The 22,916-nt window shown below is 33.1% G+C and overlaps 1 protein-coding gene across 9 annotated transcripts in view; it reads right to left on the bottom strand.

The window, feature by feature from the left end:
- The window catches only part of LOC109546997 (FH1/FH2 domain-containing protein 3), a 136,090-nt gene that overhangs the window by 98,597 nt on the left and 14,577 nt on the right, over positions 1-22,916 (bottom strand). For 2 of the 9 annotated variants that reach the window (XM_019918207.2, XM_019918208.2), the window contains exons 1-2: positions 8,851-9,020; positions 3,936-4,189 (exon numbers count right to left, since the gene is read on the bottom strand). The exons of 6 other annotated variants lie outside the window; for them this stretch is intronic. In XM_019918207.2, coding sequence (XP_019773766.1) covers positions 3,936-4,100 — 165 coding nt within the window. In that variant the 5' untranslated portion in view covers positions 4,101-4,189; positions 8,851-9,020. Of the gene's footprint in view, positions 1-3,935; positions 4,190-8,850; positions 9,022-22,916 lie in introns of those variants that run through there. One more of the 9 variants, XM_048668857.1, reaches the window with a different exon arrangement.

The following is a 22,916-nucleotide window of genomic DNA, read 5'->3' as shown; positions in this document are numbered from 1 at the left end:
TTGTATCTATCACGGGAACTTGTTCTGAAATAGATCGATTCGTTTGCTTTTCTTGTTGCGATCGTATCTTAACATGGCGTATGGGACAAGACAACTCTTCGTAAACATACTTGCTTTCCCGGAAAAAGCTTATTTAGAGCCAAAAAGCAAACGAATAGAGCGGTAAAGTTCTGCGAACAACTGAATGAATTTGATCAATTTACCGTTTCTCTGTATCCACCAACATCTACAAACTTCAAATTGGTTCTTCAAAAATGTAAATTTTAAATCTTAAGCCCGCTGATCATTAAATGTAAATATTTGTGTAGTAGCTAAATCTCATAGATTACACTTATAAAGTCCATTAGCACCTTTGAAGGTATGTGAAATGACGCAACAAAGATCCACAGACAATACAAGGACATAACGATATTTTGATGGCGGACAGTTCCTGAACGCTCGAATGAATTAAAACCAATAAATATCATTAAATAGTGTACAGGATTAAATATTGAAGCTTCCAGATTGTACCAAATTTATGTATGACGGAATCCATGCATAAAAAAACATCGTCTTTATTTATACATATGGGTACCGATGGGATCTTCACATAACAGCACTATTAAAAACACCAACTGTATACCGAACCATTTACGCGTAAAATATTAATTACAAACCGTAGAAACGAACCAGAAGTACCTAGAACATGTTATAAAAATTCCATATATTCTCCCATGAGATAAGACGAAAAATGCGTCATTGTTTCATATAAGATCTAACTGTACCATATTCATTTAACGTGTATAATCATATATTCAGACTTCTCACAAAGGGATTTTAAATTTGGTATTGTTTACTAACAAACCACTCTAATAGTTCCTTTAATGATTCGACATGGTTTCGAAATTTAATAACAATCGAATCGTAGAAGTTTGAAGAGCATTTGGTTTCTCCTGGGATTTTAGAATGTCGCTTCATTAATCTTGACTATCAGAGAGGATTTTTAGGTTACCGAAACTAGTACGAACAATGCATAAAGCACAAAGTTTATTCTAATAATAATTATGATGATCCGTGTACTAACAAAATAGTTTTGTTAGTCGACACTGAATGGAAAGTGAAGAAATGTTTTGACATACTGGTTTGATTTTATGCCAATTAGCAATGTTAGACAACAAAAGATATTTATTTTAACAAACACTTAAACACAAACAACTTAAAATGAAATGCAGCTTAAATGAAAGATTTTTCGTTGCCCGTAAAGGCACAAAAAAAGGGAACCTACCTAAAAGCTGCAATTGGCTGCAAGCTGGCCAATTTAACTGACACTTCATATATTAATTGTTTATACAATTCGTCGACTTCTATTTCTTCTGAGAAGGCATAATCTTTGTGATATCTTGAATATATTCTATTAATGCATTGATTCTAATCATCATTGATTCTAATAATTCACATTTACGTTTTCCGGAATTGTCCACATTTATTTTTAAACGATATTAACTCTTGAAGATGCACTTTTAACTTTGTTTTCAAGCATTATTTTATGTTACTTTTGGTACAGTTAATATAACTTAACATTGCAAATAAAAAATCGGCTTGCATAAACAACAACTTGCTCCAAAATTTCGTTGTTCATGTTATAATAAAAAGTCGCTACGACGACGTTTTGTGGTTAGTGTTTTGATTGTCCTCTTCAAAACTTTGAATGTATAGCAATGCTTAAAGTCTTATACTTTTCTTGTGAAGGCTAAATAGGTGAAATCTTCTACATTCCAATGCATGAAATTAAATGTTAGTTGTTTATTAGAAGCAAATCGAATCTTCTGAGAATGTGAAAGATGCAAAGGAAAATGAAGTGTCCGCAACTGAATTAATATGAATACTGACGGCAATACCTACTCATAAGCAATGAATAATACCCTATTGAATTGGATAGAACCAAGCGTCGACATTCGAAACTAAAACTTTTAGCGTGAATTCGTTGCATTTCTAGCTTCCTTGATATCACAATGATGTATATTTCAAAGCATTTTGAGAAAATGCATACTTTTTCAAAAAATCGACAGCCTTAGAAACTTTTCGGTAAAAAAGAAAAATTTTACATACATGTTCTTCCGCTCAATCGATTCCTTTCGACTGAAAAGGCTCACAAAAATGCATGTCTCGCTTTCTTGAGATCACAAAGAGGTATAAATTTTATATTTTTTAAATAAATCGCCCTCACCATTAGAAAATTTTCGGCAAAAAATCAAAATTTCACATACGTGTTTATTGCGCTGAATCGATTCCTTTCGCCTTGAGAAGCTCACAAAAGTGCCTGGATCAATAATAAGGAAGAAATCGTCGGATAAAAATCGCGAATGCTCAAAAAACGCATAAAATGTACCGAAAATATCGATTATTTCGAAACTGAAACTTATAGCGTGTTTTTCAATGAGTTCGTTGCATTATTACCTAACTTCTTTGGGATCACAATACTGTATATTTTAAGGCATTTTGAGAAAAAGAAATAAAAAATCGACAATCACCCGTAGAAATTTTTCGCCAAAAAATCCTAATTTTACATGCGCTTTTATTGCGCTCGATCGATTCCTTTCGCCTTAAGAAGCTCACAAAAGAGCATTTATAAAGTGGTTGGATCAATAACAAGGAAGAAATCGTCGGATAAAGATCGTGAATCCTCAAAAAAACGCATAAAATGTACCGAAAATACCGATTATTTCGAAACTGTAACTTTTAGCGTGTTTTTCAATGAGTTCGTTGCATTCCTAACTTCCTTGAGATCACAATGATGCGGATTTCAGAGCCTTTTGAAAAACATTTCATTTTTCTAAAAATCTACCACCCTTAGAAAATTTGCGACAAAAAATCAAAATTTCACATGCGTGTTTATTGCGCTCAAACGATTCCTTTTGCCTTATAAAGTGGTTGGACCCATAATAATGTAGAAATCGTCGGTTGAAGATCGTGAATTCTCAAAAAACCCTCAAAGGTTTCGTACAAACTTCCATGCTTTCGAATTATTGAAGAAACTCCGCGTCAGATAAGATTTGAAGATTGGCTGCTTCTTACAGTTCCGTCAATTTTTTGGGCCATTAAACTTCCCTTTAGCATCCAGCTGAAATTGGAGATCCAAACGTTCTTGTAAACAATGAAAACTGATGTTGTGGAGTGAGGTTATTAAGCAAATGTGTGCATTTCTGTGGCAAATTGTGTAGTTCTGTGATAAAACTCTTGTACATACTTAATAAGAGTACGAATTAATATCCACGCTTTTATGAGTTTCGTTTGGGAACTGAATCTAAAAACTAAATTTTGAAACTTTTAATTCTTTGCAACTGAGTAAAGGACAAATTTCTAAGTCCGTCAGTAAAAAAGCGGATTTTTACGTAATGTGAATGAGAAAAACCTAATTTGCAAATAATATTAAATACACTATTGCAATAATTTCTGTAGTTCCTACATTCACCCAGACACTTGTAGAAAAATGTTACTGTTGAAAACCCCAAACGTTATTAAGAAAACTTATGGAATCGAAACTTCAATCTTCGAATATCGTGCTTCGTTTAAAGTCAACATTCAAGTCATAGAAATGGAAACAATGACAACATTATATATACGTCAAGTAAAATCATTTCAAATAATTTTCTCGAAGAATAAGGCCAAGAGGCGCCGAGTTACATCCGGCTTGAAGGACCAAAGGAATTTTTTATCTCCTGCTACGAGTATGATCTGTTTACGTGTAAAATCCGACTACTGATTATAAAAAACAAGTGGACTAATCAATGATTTTCTATGCGAACCCGTTCTGTTTATTATCTACACCATTATGGCGATCAACCAAATAAAACGAAACATCACAGACGATTAATCGTCTTGATTCGTCTAAATTTCCTTGAAACAATCAATTTAAATGTGCACATTTTTGAAAAAATTAGATGACTTCCACTTACCCGATGAGGAGATTTGAGTATTCGATGTACAGCAGCCAATTGATTGATCAACGGCAATGTAACACTAAAAGTGTGTAATGGAGGCCTGGCAGGATCTGGATAGTTTGTCGTATAAGAAAAAGGATCGATATCATTCAGATATTGCACTCTACATGTTAATGACATTGTGGACGCACTTCACTATGCTAAGCAGTTACTATCACAATATATGCCGATTGATTGATTGAAAGTTCACCCCTCACTGCTGCTTAGAGCTGAAAGATCATTGAAAATTATAATTACATATAAATAACCGTTTAAAATAATTTTACTGAGAGCGCAAAAAGATATTAAATTGCAGACATTTTATGCACGGATATTATCTGTTCTCTGAACAATAGAAGCGAATTTAGATATGCATAAGTGAGAAGTTATATTGCCTGCTGCATTGTTACAAACTACTTATATCTTTATATAAGACAAAACCGAAATATTTTAAATTAAAACGTTCAAAATTGGTGCCCTGAACCTCGTCATTTTTAGGTCACAGGTAGAAATTAAACAAGCGAGGTTTCTTTTCTGGGAGCGCTGATTCAATATTTTGAAATAGTTCAGGCTCTTGATTTCCAGCTCATAAAACAATATCGGAGCAACCTTGGCTAAAACATGCACTGCACTTGAAACAACAATGTCAATTACATGCTTTCCGTATTGTGGTCTGTGAGAATAGAATCGTTTCGATTTTTTATATCCTCATAAAATAGCCTTTTTCCAACTATTGCGACCCAACCCAAAACTACCAGCTATAAAAATAAATGTTTACTCATAACATTCTTTAGAAAGAAGCAAAGATGCCTGGAAACAATATTGGTGTGGGAAATAATTAGATTTTTTGCCTGACGAATGACATCAATTGTATTCGCAAACAATTAAACAGATGAGTTACTTAATTACTAAACCCTCATAAATCAGGCTCCTGATAACACCTAAGTAATATGAATTCATCATTGACAACCTTATTTGCAAAACGCGCCAGTGGAACTCTCAAGTATCTCACTGAAAACGAATGAAACAACGGATTTTCCTAAATAGCATAAATAAAACGATCGTTTGAAAAAGACGATTTAGTCATTTTCTAAAAATAGTCCTATTTAAATTGCCAATGACGGTACCCGTCAATGAAACCTAATTTGTATTCAAAACTGGTCGGATCTGTTTTGGTTCACGTTCAACTGAACTTAACGACTGAAATGTTAAATAGTTACATACATTAAATTACTGATAACCAGCGGATTTCTTCGCTTCCAAATTTATTAATTGCCTGAACTAATCAAGAGGAACAAACCCTAAGCGAGGTAAATTAGGCTCACTTCCGCTCATTGAAGATCATCGCTATGTGGAAATTCGACTTTAATTAGACTTTGATGGACATACGTAGATATACAGGGTGATTCAAAATTGGAATAATTTATTTTGTTTAAAGAGTACAGAATTTCCTTGGGTGTATTTGCAGCATTGGAGATGCACTTTCAACTTTGCTATTATTGTTAGTTCCTAAGTTGTACTTTTGAACTTGAAATGTTTAATAATTTCGAAAATGCCTCAAGTTTACCTTACTGCAAAAGCCTCTAAACAGGAAGATTCTCCTACATTAGAGACGCGCGGAATCCACTTTGCCTTTGTTGTTACAAGCAAATTGATTGATTCTTCTGAGACACAGTGAAACACACGTGACACACCAGGCAGTAAAAGTGATTTAATTTTGAAACTGGCGAAAATCTTAAGTCTCTAATGAAGATTAAATTTTGGCTTTTTTCTGTACTCCCTACATACCTCAGATCACACTCCCAAGGAATGACAAATTTGAATCACCCCGTAAGTATAACTTCATCGTTTCGAACTCGAGTTAGTCGGAGAAAAAGACAGACTTGAAAACGACAGACAACAGCAAAACTAACGCTTACATTTTAAAACCGTAAAAACTCTTTGGTTCGCGTGGAATTAATTAAGTTTAAGTTAATAATTAAGCTGTTTGGATATAAAAACTGAAACTATTGTTTCGCATTTCAGACAAAATATATAAGGCTTATTGAAAACCAACAGTTCTACCAATAAATCACTTATTTAATTATCATTTTTTATTTAGCAGTATGACGCGAAAATCGACAATTTAAACTCAAAAATAAATTCTTAACCTTAACAGGCTAATATTGACTCGCAAATACTTGATAAACCACAGGAAATGTTACTGTAAAGTGTTTCTTATCAGTACAGCAATTTTGGGCCAAAAATTCTTGCTAAAATACACGTTTTTCGTCACCACCAATTGAGAATCATCGTTCCATAACCGTTCTAGGTAACGTCTAGTATAAATTCGCATACGAAAAATACATGGCAACATCCGATTGTAGCTCACCGTACATTTCACTCACAACAATTTTATGACGTATTTTTGCAATTTTTTAATCTGGTCTTGAGTAAGTTTGCTCATTCGTCCAATTAATCGTCCAATCGAAATTGTAACTGCAAAAGCAACACAAGCCTAATTAAACAATAACGAACGGAATCGTTCTGAAATTATCACGTATTTTTAGTTCGCGATGGACTCCTTATTTGAGGTGTATACCATTGATTAAAAAAGAATGCAAAAACCGTATCCAAGAAGAACCACCAGTCGCTGAACTTGAAAACGAAACCGCCAGGAACCCGTCAAGTGACATCTATAAATCAACGAGATTTTATGGTAGAATCAACTTTAAAGTACCAATAGGGGTTTAAAGAATGCTATTGAAGATTAACTGTTTTGATTTTATTGGATGTATTTGTCCAAGCCAATTAAGCAAAAATTACCAGAAGTTTTTGAGCTTTTCTCAACATTAAGTATCTACTGGTACCAAAGCAAAAGGCAGCACTTTTCAATTCGATTCAATACAACTTGGAAAAGTAGTGGAACAAAAAAAATTAAGTTAAGTAGCTAGAAAAGAAGCAGAATTAACATTTAAATGCGCAGTTAGCTTTAAACAAACTGTAATTAGCACTTGCTCAACGCATATTAAGCAGACCTTGAAGATTTCTTTTCCGTGTAAAAATTTATTTTTTCTAGCGATAAAGCTCTTGCGCTGTAGAGTAAAAGCAATTCCTAAAAAAATGAAGGCCAATGTGATGAATTGTTTTAACCAATTAAATGCTGAGCAAATCCAAACATTCATTGGAAACTTTGATTCAAAAATTACTCATTATATTACAATCATAGATGATTCGCCTGGCAAATAATGGTTTGCTCCAGAAATCATGTTTTGAAAATTGACCTTATTAACAGTCATTGAGTCACCCTTTATCCATCTCTTAAATTAAAAAAGTAGAAGTATTTTGGAAGCGATTATTTTAAATTATTCCACATCCATTTTTCAAAAAATTACTTTCTCCTGCGCTACTAATAGTCAAAGTTTTCAAAAAGAATATATTTTTTTAAATATACGAAGAATGACAAGATTGATTTTAGTGAAACTCGCTGTGAGTGTTCTTATGTAAATGTTATATTTTAAAGAAGCAGCCGAGTTCACCCGCGTTGGGCAAGTGGTGAATTCTTGTGTGTCTTTGTATAAAAACTACCAGAAATTTGTATTTCGTCGCTAGAATCAACTCTTTTCTTGGTTGATGTACTAGTATTTTTTGTACATTTTTACGCTCTTATAATAAATGGCTTTTTTCGTCAAAATATAACCGTCACATGGGAACAAATCCACAGAAAGTTTAATTAAAATTCATCTGATTTCCATCGAGCTATTATAAAAAGTGTGAGTTTTGTCAATGCGAAAAATTAATTAACATATAAAAATTGTTAAGAAAATTAAAAATGAAATGTAGGCATTTTTTGCAAAAACTATTAGTGATTTTGATAGATTTTACAAAGAGGGCAAACATCAACAAAAAAGGATGGGTGCATCAACTCAAAAAAAATAGTTGGTTCCAGCGCCGAAATACACATTTCAGGTAGTTTTTGTACAAAGACACACAAAAATTCGCCCCGAAATAAAAAATAAATAGTTTCTGGCAGTTTTTGTACTAATACTTCAAGAGAACTGACCACTTGTTTGAAAAAATCTCAATAGCAGAGGAGCCGAATATTTTTTCCTTGATAAAAGTTAGGTCGATCATCTTCTTTTGATCCAAAGAATGACGCACTACTATTTTGATCAGTGCTTACTGGACACCCTGTATAACAAATAACTTTCAGTTTGAACTAGATCATCAAACTCTACCAAGGTTCTCTCATTCGCACCGAAACACCCTGTACAACAAAGTTCGGTTTTTCACGAAAATGTCCATAAAATGCAAAAAATGTTTGGTTTGCAATCGATTTGCTATGAACCGAAGTAGGTATAGTGAATGATTCTAAATATGGAAGCTCAACGATCCGAACCGGTACGACTTACCGGGTGCCGAATAACCTTAAAACGGTGTCAACAAAAGTGAATCGTCGGTACTTTGGTTTGCGTATGGTAAAACCAAACGCCCACAAGTAAACGGCAAGTATTGAAAAGTCCAATAAGGTAAACAAAGTGAATGTTTGAGTACCACATTAATAGATGGATGGTACCATCGACTCGGTATATTGAAGCAACAGTACCTACTTGCGTAACGTTTCTCAATTTATAAACTTTAAATTCAACCCCGAGCGAATCGGGTTTGCGTCTTATGCGCTCGTTGTTCTCTCCGCGCGTTCAGTGGTTTAAATAGTTAACAATTGGAGAATTCAAAGACGGCAAACCGAAATTTGCGCTTTAAAGAACAAACAGAAGAAGCGCAATTTTTGCACTTGACCGGCAAAGTTCCAAGTTGTAGGACACCAATTTTGCGAAAAAAAATCGTACTTTCTCACTTAAAAAAAAACCAGATTTTTACGGCAAAAAAGGTCGGAAACTATTTCACCCACCGACGTTTAATCGCACAATTTGGTAACTGGAAACTCGGTACTAAAACAAACAAACCCGGTCAAGCTACTTTCGAAAACGGCAAAAACATCTGAACTTGGTCGGCATGACTACCTGCGAACGCGAGTTCCTGGGATTTCAGCTGTTTAATTCAGCTGTTTCAGGGCAGACTAGATTCTCCGATTCTCGGTGCACGTTGCGAGGCACCGGCAAGTGGGCAAAACAAGCGCCAAACATTGGTGAACGGGGAAGAAGTGAACTAAGCGAGAGAGAAGAAGGCTGGTCAAAGAGGAGGATTAAAGTGTAAAGTGTCTCTGCAGGTTTCAGTTTGGTACTGATCTGATTTATTTTATTGAGTTTGGAAATGCGCAATTGGTATTTTAATTAGTTTTTTCACGTTTCGTGAATTTTTCAAAATTTTATAATTTTAAATCAACACAAAAAATCCAAGTGATGCTCCCAATGCGTATAAAAGAGTCCCTGAATAAGTTATTTCCATTTCCATACGAATTAATTATTAAATATATTTAAAACGGTGGCAAACTGCACAGACGACCCCAATTGTTTAGCTGCCAGTAATTATTTTCGTATCGATGATGCTATCTTCTTTCCCTTTTCTCAGTCATTTTAGAGGGGGGGGTCTTCTTGAGAGTTTTTTAAATTTAATGTCTCATTTTTGAGATATTTGATCTCCAAAATGGCGAAAATTATTAGTTTGTTGTTTTTCTTTAAAACGGTTAAACATAGAAGCCTCAATTTTGGTGTACATTATAAGCTAATTGAGTGCCATTCTATGGTGTGTTTCGTGGTTCAGTTTGCTTTTATACAGGGTAGAAATGTGGAATACCTACTTTTGTTTTGTTCAGAACTTTTTTGCGTGCACTTTTATCAACATAATTTTTTTAATTACTACTAGTTATTTATCTCTTATTGTTTTTTCTTAAGGGCACTAGTTTGCCAGCACATAAAAATTAAATCGTTTCGGCTTGATTAAAACGTTCCAAGCCGTTGAATTTGGAGGGTCAAGAAGCTCCTATAAACTCACCTCCTAAATCTCCAGATCTAAACTCGCTTGATTTTTACTTCTAGGGCCATTTAAAAAATACGGTGTATTCAACAAAAGTGAATACAATCGAAGAACTGCATATTGTTTCCATGTTATTATTTAAGTAAAATTTATTCGAAATTCGAAACAAATTAGTATTTATTTATTTATTATTAAACTTAATAATTGTAATCTGAACCAAAATACACAATTTAGGAAAATAATTTAAGTTGTTAGTAGTCAACTGATAATGCGTACGAAAATTGATATATGAAAACGTTATTAGATTTAAAAAAATTAAGTTAACTACTTAAACATTTTGAGAACGGCAAAGAAAACTGTTTTTTTCGGGCAACTAGTGGTCTTAGGAAAAAACAATAAGAGATAAAAAAGTTGGCAAATAACTTGTAGTAATAAAAAAAATGATGTAGAGAAAAGTTTAAATGCACTCAAAAAAGTTCTGAACAAAACAAAAGTAGGGGTTCCAGATTTCTACTCTGTCTAAAAACAAACTGAACCACGAAATACTATCATAAAATGGCACTCAATTAGCTTAAAGCGGATACCAAAATTGAAGTTTCTATGTTTAACCGTTTTAAAAGAAATCGACTAAGAATTAATATTTCATCATCATTTTTAAATCAAATAACTCAAATGACCCCTCTAAAATGACTGGAAAAACTGTTAAAATATGTTAACATATTTACGGCACACCCTGTATATTGACCTCAGATATACAATTACAACTTAACAGACAAAAATCAAATAGACAAATAAATCAGCATACATATTACAACACGCCGACGACACTGCACTTATTGTACACGATAAGACTACTGAAAAAATGAAGCATATACTTCAAACCCCAACAAGCAAAACATTGTCATGGTTATATAACTGGAAACTAACGGCGCATGCTACAAAAAAAACAACTTTTCACAAACCACAGACTTAATCTGAATCCCCTACAATAATTGTAGATGGTCAAAAAACAAAACGAAAAAACGACGTTAAATAATTATTTAACGTCGTACGTAGGAATAACAATTTATCATACAGAACAAATTCACTGAATACACGAAACGTCACAACAATTAACAGAACAAAACACCTCCGGTTATACAAAGACGGGAATTAGCACAAATACTCCCACAAAAATATACAGAGCGATGTAAGTAAGCAAGTAATGCGATTTAAATCCCGCAAATTTGGATAATGTGATTCTGGGAGACGCTCTTTTCAGATAAAATAATAGCGACATTATGCGGCTTCCGGTTATACTCGAATTTGTCGCAAACCTACTTATTTTAAACTGACAACATCAATTTTGTGAGTCACATTTACAAAACCGGCAAAAATCAGGTTAAGGATGAAACTTCCCACATCTATCCGATCACATGTCCACTAAAGTTAAGAACAGGCTCAACTTCCTGCTTGCTTTAGTTTGGGAGGTGCGATTTTTTAGGTAAGCGAGCGCAATTGACTTACAACATTAATTTTGTGAGTCACATTTACAAAGCCGGCAAAAATCAGGTTCCGGATGGATTTTTCTAAAACTTTCCACGTCGATAGGGTCAAGTGTCTACTGAAGATGGTAAAGATGCAACTGCCTGCCTGGTTTAGTCTGGGAGATGTGTATATTTAAGTCAGCGTAAAGCGTAAAGAGAGAACGTAAGTATTCTCTTTGCCAAAATTTAGACACACGACTTTTTTGCTGACAATTTTCAATAAAATATTTCTTTTTTTCCAAAAATGCATTATTTGCGCTGAATTATGTACATCTAAAGTTTGCCTAAAGTTTAACAAATCTAAATATTTTTCGACATTTAAATGCATCTGGCGTTTACATAGTGTGAAAATTCAAAATATTTCTGGCTTAAAAATTGCATCGGATTTGTAACCCTTGTAACATTCCAGTTTTCTAACCGAGTTTAGTTTTCTTAACCGTATTTCTTAGGAAACATCAACGCAGTTTTAGTTTGGAAAGTACGATTTTTGTGCCTGAAAATGTTTGTTTGGCACTTAAATCTCGAGTTTGCCAAAAAAGAGAACATTTTGTAACACACAAGTGAAAAATAGAACATTTTTTTTCTCGAGGTTCAAATCGTAATAAATCTTACATTTCTTAACCGATTTAACGTGCCTAAAAAGCTGGTTTAACAGAAGATTGTGCTCTTTACAAGCCAGTCTTAATGATCCAAATGGGGCCAAGATTAAGAGAGTTTTTAAGAGAAAAACGTCCACAGCAAAAAACATTTTATTTAAATATGCCAACATTGTATATGTCAACATTGATATTATTTTGCTTTTGCGGAATTTCAAATTTCCACCTGAGGCCAGTATTAAGAGAAATACGCGTACAATTCTTGCTAAAACAAAATGCCATGAAAATCAAATCAATTTTTCATCAAAAATTATTCAAAAACCTTGCGGAACACATTTTGAGAAAAAACAAACAAAAGACTTTGAAAAATGTTATTTTGACAGGAAAACATTACGAAAAACTGAAGAAATTTCAAAAACTGTTGAAAATTGAAACACTTTGAATTAAAAAAAGCACTCTTTGAATAAAAAAGAAAAATCGCTAGAAAAAACCGGCAGAAAGTGGCACTTTTCAACACATTCAAAAAGTGAATAATTTGGCACGATCTCGCAATCTTGCCAATGGCTCCCAGAATTCCACTTGTTGTGTTTTATTTTATTTTATATAAATTCGACCAACTTACGCAAATACCACTCATTGAATGAATCAGCAACATATCATCGTATTCAAAATAATGAAGTTTTTCCAGTTTTCTTTGACAGGGAATAAAAATTTTAATTTTTTCACTTTGCTATATCTAGATTTCTTTTTAGAATAATTCATAGGGGCACAATAATATCTAATTTTGCAACTGAGATTTTGAGTTTCACTATTTCATCTTTCAAATTCAAGATATTCAATTTAGACAAGACACCCTGATGATGATAACATTTTGAGAAAAACTATATTTTGCTCAGAAACGGATAGAGTAGGGTAGAAAAACTATTCATCAAAGTTTTGGAAACAAAGAAAGGAACACAAGCAAAAATATTATACAGGGTGTTCTATTTAAAATAAGAAAGTTTAATAAYAAATAAAAATAAGGAAATAAGGTATAACCGGAAGTCGCATAATGTCGTTGTGTTTCATCTGAAAAGAGCGTCTCCAAAATTGACATTATCAAAATTTGCAGGATTCAAATCGTATTACTTCCCGAAATATTCTAATGGACGCTGACCGTGAGACACCCTGTATACTGATGGGAAACGGATCAGAAAGCACAAAAAAAACAACAGAACAAATTGTCAAAAAACACAACATGTGGGGGGAACAAAAAATCCCCCAAAAATAACTGTATCTATGTGACAATAATAATTAAGAAAATATGTAATATAATAATACAATATATATACAATAATGATTGAAAACTATTCAAACAAGCTAGAAAAACAAGCCGCACAACTGGCTTATACTGAGCCCTGTTTCCTTCACAGTACAGACAAGATAATCTCGTTCTCGTTCTCCAACAACTACCTTACTTGAACTCCTACAAATGAAACAACCTCATGACTCAAGAAAGACCGAGTAAAAAAATAAACTCATTATATTCTCAAGAATTAAATTGTAACTACAAGGGCAGAAAGACCAAAATGGCCAATATCCGGTTTCGATAGAACAGAAGAATGTTTATAGTATTTTTTTTTCTTAAGAATAATCAAATCTCCTCAATATCGAAAGAAATAATTCTAAATGACTAGTTGCATTTGAAACTCACAAGTCAAAAAAATTACTCCACTCACTGAAGTGAGGGAGTGTCTCATTGGTATAAAATAGTTGGTTTGCGTTGGTAAGAGATAGGAGGCATAAAATGGAGACCTTCCATCATTTTGAGATCTGTGTTTCCTAAAAGTAGTACTTTTAGAAAATCGAAAGAAATCCGAGATGTACCTTGATTTTTTAAAAGCACGATTTTAAAGCAAAATTTCTATTGGTTGTGAATTCCTTTTTTCAATCATTTGATACCGCATAGCGGACCGTTTGCTCCTATCGTGGACCGACAACTTTTTTGGGGGGGAGAGCATCCCTTGCATTGGGAATTTTGAAAATTAATTTTTCAGACAGGTAAAACATAGTAGCCTGCTTTTTTCCCGGGTTTACTCGAAGATAAGCATGTTATCTGTTGCTGTTTCCAAGAAATTATTTTTTTCCCAAATATGTAGTTATCATGCACAAGTGACGTGCTTTTCAGTCGAAACAAGACTTAAATGAGTTTTTTCTCCGAATAACTTGTAACTTTGGCAGAAAGGGATGAAGCTCCAATTGAAATTTTCAAATTGTTACTAAGTCTACAAAAAAGTTTCCGTTCCTGAAATAAAATATTTGTCGATTTACTGGAAATTATTGTCATTCTTTACAACAAAATTAAGGCATCTTTGTAAAACATATTAGCAACAACTGGTGCAAACTTGTATCACTAAAAGCCTATATGGTGGAAATTTTTTCATTACTATCTAGTACCAACTAGAATTACGTCGGAATTGAATCCTGAATGAATTTTGCTTCGATTAGATAATTCCAATGTTTGGAAAGTCGATTTCAATTAGAACTCTTAAAAGTTTCAAATCAAATTTCTAGTTCTCCTGCCAAAATCGATTAGTAAAAATGTCGGACACTTTTCAGTCTCAAACATCTAATACTTTTTCATGCTAATTTTTCGAACACCTTGAATATTATATTCGATTTTTGCGAGACTTTAAACATTTTACAAGGCTTCCAATCTGAGGAAACAATGTATCTCATCCAAACCACATTAATTGTTCGCTTATAGGCTATTAGAGCTTTTAAAATCGATTATACATTAATTCGAGTAAGTAACGGCCTCAATGCTGAGAACATCAAACCAGAAGTCGCTGGGAATCAAATCTAGAGTAAAAGAACGAGTAAAACCAATCGTCTCATTACTAAAGAATAATAAATGCAATGACCTTCACCGTAATTTCACGCCGAGTGCTTTGAACTTGATGAATTCGATGTTTTACGTCCTTTTTTTTCATTTCAAAATCCTCAAGCAACTGATCTTGAATTTGAAATTGCATGTTTTGATGTGTTTAAAGCATTACTTCAGGTAGGCGGTTGGTAGTAATAGATGTTCAAAAAGCGCTGGTGGGCTTAATAATGTAGCTTAAATACTTGGGGTTAATTAAACAAAGAGTAATCAAAATGGAAAAATGTTCTCGTACACTGCAGAGCAAACAATGTGTGTATTTTTTTAGATTTTAGCCAACTGCATAGATATGTGCATTCGAGCTAATATATGTGATGTTGTACAACTCAGCCACTTAAAGCGACGCACATAATTCAAAAAGTTTATTGCACAATAATTAGCTACTTAGAATTTGCGTTTGCTCATCGCTCTATGTTTCCCAGTAAAATAAAATCCATAACGGTACCTGTGGCACATGAGCGACGTTTAGTACCGTAACTAAGGTTCTTAAGGGAAAGAACCACCTCGGCCAAGTCGTAAAGGTAATCGAGTTTCATAAATTAGTAATCTGGAGAATTATCTGTGCAGTTCAATTTTAGGTACCGTGGCATTTATAAGACTTAAAAATTAAAAATGTTCCGTACCGTTAGCCGGTCACGATGAGAATCGGTTACAAGTTACAAGAGTTTTCAGTGTCGGATCGAGGAACTTCTGAAGGGGATGAGCCCATCAAAAATATTTTACTGAAAAAAATTATCAGAGGCAAGCAACCTAAGAGTCTAGTGATCATCGCAGAATTCGTAATCTTATTATTAAGCATTTTTATTATTAGATATTGAAATGACGAAATTTCAGCTTGATTTTTTAATGCTCCATGAAACGTTCCATTTTTTCACTGGTTGGTAAACAAATGTACTTTAAAGGCTTTCTTTTTCCACCAACTTTTCAACTAAATAATTTTCTTTCTTTTCTCTCAGATTGCTCTTTAAATATGTTTTAGACTCTTGAAATGACGTTCAATATCAATCAAGAATAAGGCCCTGGTCTCAGGTCAAAGCGGTTGTATGACAAACATTTTATTTAACAATGAGGAAATTGTGGTTGATGTAGTTTTAAAGGCCGGGTCAAAAAGTCCAATTAGTAACCAGTAACAAGACTTTGTTAGTTATAAAATAAATATCAGAGATAAGGTTCATAGGACACTATCAGAAAGACAGGACCTCTAGGGAAAATTGCCTAATTTGTTCATGTTGCTGTTAAACAGATAATAGATGCGAAAATCATATCATAATTATATAAAAAAATATATCGTAATATTTTTAGTTATTTGCGGTTAAGCAAAATCACGTAGCAAATTATTATAGAATCATGCACATTGGGTTTTGGAGAGTAAATTAATAAATCGTAAAAAAATATTTTAATTAAATGAAAAATTCAAAATCATGTTGATGAAACTTAAATAAGCTAAATCAGGATTTTGAATATTTCACTTTAAAAGCACAGAAGCTATGATTAGATACATGTGGATAATTGTTTATGTTGTAGTGGACAGCAAGTTCGCTCTTCATAAAATTAGTTACTTACGTAGATATATCTGTTTTAAGCGTAATCGCATTGAATCAACTTCAACAAATTTAGGAACATTTAATATTTTTAAATCTAGTATTTTTGTCGACGAAAACTTATCAAAAGCTCTAATGCAAAATCGGACAATATCCGGAATAAAAACTGGAAAAAAAGTTTCCATTTTGAAACGATTTATTTGCGTTAGTTTATATTTGATAGTAAATCACGTCATTTTGCCCTGAAAATCATTAATAAGCTACAAAATATTCTTACAGAACAGACAAAGAAAATTAATGTCATGAGGCACAAGAAAAAGAAAATTAATCATCTTTAGCGTCAAAATGAGTTCCATTTGCTCATAACTTTGCAACAAACAGAAAACTTACATAGTTAAATTAGGTTTATTGTAACTGATAAAGAACTAGATTTTTCACAACGTTTTTAATCACAATTTTAAGATGGACATTTTCAGTACACTTGAAAAATTGACTAATTTTTGGTGAAAAGAGCGCATTTTGCTGTTGCATAAACTACAGTTAGCAGTCGCATTAATTTATCATCATAAATGATGTGCAGTTCCCGTCCAGCGAAATTTTTCCGTTACTTGCTATTTTCAAGTTTGAAAGGCATTGAAATTTCAAACGCAAAGTCATCTAAATTCGTTCGAAGCTCAACAATAAAGTAAACATTAAACGTTTTACTACGATCTATAACGTAACGGCCATGTTAATCATCAATTCTATAAATGATTTGTCTAATTATGTACCGGTATTATTTTCGGTTCTGGCAAACAATGCGTAAAATAACTGCAAAAACTGACATTAGCAAATGCGAATAAAAAAATCGTGGCTACGAACTGACTTTTCTAAATCCTTTCCGCTGATGAAACGTAGATTTGCTTTTCGGATCATTTATCTAAACATTTCATACTAAGCAGATGGTCAATAAACTGTTCAAATCCTACTTAGATGGATTAGATAAACGTCTAACAATTTCATACAAAGCATCTATTGTATCAATTTTTTTTTACTCGTAGCTCTAGGCAAATGAAATAAAAGCATCAATTTGGAACCGTCTCCGGGTTCGTCATTACGACCGATCCGCCTTTCCCGTGCATTTCAGATTACCATGCATCTCACGATTTCGGCATTAAAAGTGTAACAGATTTAGCGGGCATACGATTTTCGAAGTTTACGGTTAACAAAGAGATGGTACTTCATCATAAGGAGTTTGCTTTTTCAAGGACAATTTCACATCAATTACAATGGTTCCGCGTTTTTTCCTCGGTCTTTCATTGTTCATGTTTATAACATTTTTAAAGGCTTCTATGCATCGACGACTTTTGTCAAAGGGAGATACGAAATGAACCACTTGATGGTTCAAGGGTGCTTTGTTATTGCAACATCCAAGCGGAACGTCTCGTTTGGACATTTGAATGCAAAAAGTTATTTTTTTGTCCGCAGATTGATGAACTGACAAATATTCCGAAATTTTTGCAAGCCGCCAGGATAATAAATAGTTTCACTCAAAAAATCAATAAATCTTTCTGATTGAAGAATAAAACCTGCGCTAAACTAATAAAACTTTTGGAAATTATCATTTTTCAACTTATTTCGTCTCGTAATGACCGGGACGAGTAACAGTTTTCTGAAACTCTCTCAACTAGGGTTATTAGTTCCGCTAACTCTATGAATATGTCCTGCTATTAGCGCTACAACTTCCAGAAACACATTGTATAACATAAAAATTTTATCACTTTATTATACATAATTTCATCAATTTGATGTCCATGCTAATTGGAATATAATGATCCTTCAGACAAATTTTTTGGATTTACAACAATAAAAGGCTGTAATTTTAGAGTCCACCATTCACTGCGGAGATTATCGCCAATCATAAAGAGGTGCTACTGAAATATACATGCAATTTACCATCCAGAAAATTTTACATCCTGCCTTATTGGTGAAGGAAAGATTATCTAGCAGACAGTATTCATCCGGGCGAAGAAAAGTCAAGAGCAAGCGTTTCAATTAGATGATACTTTATTGTCAAAATTGAATACAAAAAATAACATGAGCAAAATTTTAAAACAATTCAAGTGAGAATTGAATGTTTTAATTGTTTGTCATACACATCATTATTCCATTAACTAATTCCAAGAAAAATAACGTTGATTGTGCTAGTTTTCTGGGTATGTTATACATATTTGTAAATGTAATTTACCGTAAACCGTAAACCGTTTGCCGTAAAAGGCAGTTTTTAGAAGGAAAAAACATACGTTTATATGACTTTTTTATCTTCTTTTATTTATCTATTATTTTTACCTTCTTTTTTTTCGCAATTACTTGTAATCAGAGTAATAAATATATTGCCATAAATTGCCCATAAATTGCTGGTAGGTATAACTAACTAAATATTTTTTAAAAGATCTTTTTTGATTGTATTTAGTGGACGATTTAAATTAGCGTCTTTCTTCTTGATCAGGGCTCGTTCAAGATTCCTCAAAGATTTCTGTGTCACAGAAGAATTTACTTATATTTTTGAAGAGAAATATTCAAGTTTTATGTTGTTTATGATTTAAAATATGTACATGCGTGCGATATATAATAATGATTTTATTGTTAATTATTATTTAAATGTTTGGTGTAATGGTTTACCACAAATGCAACTCACACAGTTGAATTTTACGTAAAGAGCGCATTAGGAATACAATTTCATGCAACTGAAATACAATAATTAACAGAAAAAGCCTTTTACAAAAATCGCGAAATTTTAGAGATTTGGTACGAATAGTTTTCCCCATTAAGTTACTCATGACAATTGAGACTGAAATATCAGTTTTCACCTATGTTCTGCTGCAATAGAAGAAATTGACTCACTTAAAAATTAAATATTTGAAAGGAAGAAAACTTAAATCAGGCAACGGCACTGGGTACTTCTTCGATAACAGTAAATTGCCAACAATAATCGGCAACACCACAAGAAACAACAATCAATGAGTAAAAATAATGTTATTGACAGTCAGTTTGAATAAAATTTAACAACTTTACAGTCAAGTTTACAGTTGTGTGCATTTTCGGAATGTTCTCTCCTAACTTCTCACATGAAAAATGCAGAATTTGCAGAAGAATAACTATTGCTGCGAAAATGTACACACTGGACTGGAATTATTTTACTAAGTGAAGGATCTTTACATTCGACGATTTAATTTTTCGGCGATATAATGAACAATTTACAGTTTCGTACAGATAAATGCATTTTGGTTTGAAACCTACAAGTTGTGTAAAAGGACTACTAGCTTTAAGTTGTTAACAGATTTCTAACGCAAAAGTAAATATAATTTTCGTGTCAACACTTGTCCGATTCTTTGGTTTTCAAAGTGTTTATTAGTATCTTGTTGCGTTTATTGTTCTAAAAGTTTAACATTTTGGCGCTGGCGCGGTTATTGCAATTCTTAAGTAACGATTGCCCTTAAAATGCTTTTTTTTCAATAAATTATAACTTGAGTGAATTAACGGGTAAGAAATGAGCATTTGATAAATCTAGACAAAATGAAAGAAGAGCAGCGATAATCCGTTTAACAAATATTTTCGCATCGTCTATATAGAGAATCCAATACAAAAAAATTTCAATATACAATTCATACAAAGGTGCAAGTTCAGCGTAATTAAATTAATATTATTACAGGGTGAGTCAGCGGAGCGAGATCGTGTACAGAAATAGCGAGTAAAAAAACGTTTATATACCTAAAAGTTTTATGGTTGTCGTCAAGTTGAAGTATACAAGGAAAAAAAATCATAAATTGGAAGCCAAATCTAAAGGAACAACCGAAACCACATCAGGCCTGAACCCAGCACTAAGTGTAGTGAATCTGAGCAGTCATACACTAACGCCTGCGGAGTTATCAAGCCCGCAATCTGTCTTGGCCAAGGGCGGTAACTTTGCGATTAGTGCAAGAACGATACCAATAGAGGAAATTCTCTCTAGCACCTAGACAGCGTTGCAAGGGCTTCCACAACAAACAGCAAATAAACTCGTTTGGAAACCCCCTAAATCCTACGAAGAGCGAAACCACCACCGAGCAACTTAAGTAGAGAAGAACAAGAAGCGCTCAAAGAAATACGAAGGAATACAAACATTATCGTCTTGCCAGCTGACAAAGGCAACGCTACAGTCATCATGAACAGAGAGGAGTACGAGCAGAAAATCCAAAACTTACTGGACCCAGTCACTTACACGAAGCTCAAGAAAGACCCGACTCAAGCCAAGCTCAGAAACATCAACTGCCTGTTCAAAATATTCTCAACAGACCAGAACGCCATGAAGACGATCATTAAGTCAGAAGCCCTCCCCCACGTTTGTATGGATTACCGAAGGTTCACAAGGAAGAAATACCGCTTAGACCAATTTTCAGTGCCCGGGGATAACCAACATCAACAGAAACATACATCAAAGACTCCTAACATTTTATTAAGAAGAGTCAGGGCAGACCACAGGTGCGCTGGGCATACGATATACGGAGAATAAAACGCAAATGGATGCAACTTGTGCAACATAGTTTCTTTGCGGTGTATGGAGAAGGCTTATTTTCAGCAGTGGACGCGAAAATAAGCTGGATGATGATGATAATGATGATGTATACTTCAAATCCAAGTAACAGAAACAGAAACTTTGGCGACAACCACAACACTTTCATATGAACATTTTTTTTTCGCCGCTATTTCCGTACGATCTGAAAGTATACTTTACCTTATATATATACTTTACTTCAAATCAAATATCATAAACGGTTAACCGAGACGTTTTCTAATAAGATGCCTTTTTCATACATAAATATACCTATTTTTTGTTGACTCAAAAGTGAAAACAAGCACCCGAGTGCAAACCAGAATTTTTCAACTCCGAAGCCACCAAATTATTTTATTATTTAATATTATATTTTTATTTACTTCAACAGCCAAATTAATTCGTGAATGAAACGAAACCTTGTCACAAAATACAGCAAAAAGTGTTGCAGTAGTCTTGCATTTTGATATATAGTTTTCTTGAGTTACGATTTCATTTTCTCTTAAATTCATTGATATTTCCAAGAGCGATATTATTAATATCGCCCCCTTTAATTTGCGTAATGGTGTGATTGTGGGATTATATTTTTAATTACAAATATAATTTTAAAAAATGATGTGCGTCACGGGACGCTCGGCAGAAGTGATAACTTCATAAATTAATAGAAACCATAAAATATTGAACTTGTTTAACGCATGATGACAATAATAATTTTATTTTATAATTTTAATATTCTTCTGTCTAATAATTTATAAATGGATCAGGAATAGGTAAAATTTAATTTAATTTCCTTTTGAATGTAAAATATCTTTTTTATTTGCAACATTTAACATTTTTTAACGAGATGTTGTACACATTGGTCTTCTTGGGTTTGTGTAAACTCTTCTTCTTGAGTTTCTGTATTTTTTAATCGTAATTTTTTATTTGCTTTGTATAATCTTTGACGTTCAGTTGATGAAAGCTACTTTGAGTTGATCTATTACTTAATGCTCTTTTTTTAGCACGAAATCGTTTTTGGCATTACTTAATACTGTTCGCATTGTAGCATGTTTTTGTGACTAGTCTTGTGTATGTTGTCTGCTACAACTTGCATCTGAATAGGACTAAAAAATCAATTAATTTTGGTGATTGGAAGACGTTCTATCTGTTTAAAATAGTCGGTAAAACGAGGAAGAGCTATAGGGCCATGATACAACTTGCCACACTATATGCAAACATAATGTAAGCCATCGCGCGTATGTTCAAAAAAACATTCTAACTGAAAAGGCCAAAAAAATTAAACTAAATTGAGAAGATTTAATCATAAAGGAATCAAAGAGTATATGAAGGGAAAAAATCCATTTTGAAGCGTGGTAAACACAATTAATCATAGAAATAATAGAGAGAATTGAAAATAAGCCATAATAAATTCGTTTTACATATTTTGCAACTATAAGCTGAAGAGAGATTCGTATCGTCTTAACATCAAGAATGCGTTGCGTGATAACGAGAGAACATTCCGAATATAAGAAGATGGAACCCATGTTTTCTGAAATAACCGAGGTAAACTGAAATATTTTTTCAATTAAATTCAAAATATATTTATTATATATTATTACAAAACAGTAATAATGTTTATCATTTTATGTTAAGTATGAAAGATTACAAAATATATATCTAAATATTGATAATTTGTTGTTACAAAATAAAATAACAAACATTATAACATATTATTGCATTAAAAGTTATTAATAATAGTTGTGACACTTTATTTGCACTTAATCTCGAGCGTTTTTCATAAATTGACCCTGCCTTCTTTAGAAAATATCCGCTCAACATCTGGTTTCACAATTGTCTCCGATGAAAATCACTAAACAAGTAGGTAGTAATATTTTACCAGTTCGGA

The sequence above is a fragment of the Dendroctonus ponderosae genome, unplaced genomic scaffold (genome assembly GCF_020466585.1).
Source record: "Dendroctonus ponderosae isolate FM_Combo_2020 unplaced genomic scaffold, Dpon_F_20191213v2 Dpon_F_20191213_8, whole genome shotgun sequence".
NCBI lineage: Eukaryota > Metazoa > Arthropoda > Insecta > Coleoptera > Curculionidae > Dendroctonus > Dendroctonus ponderosae.
This window is presented reverse-complemented; position numbering and strand designations above follow the sequence as displayed.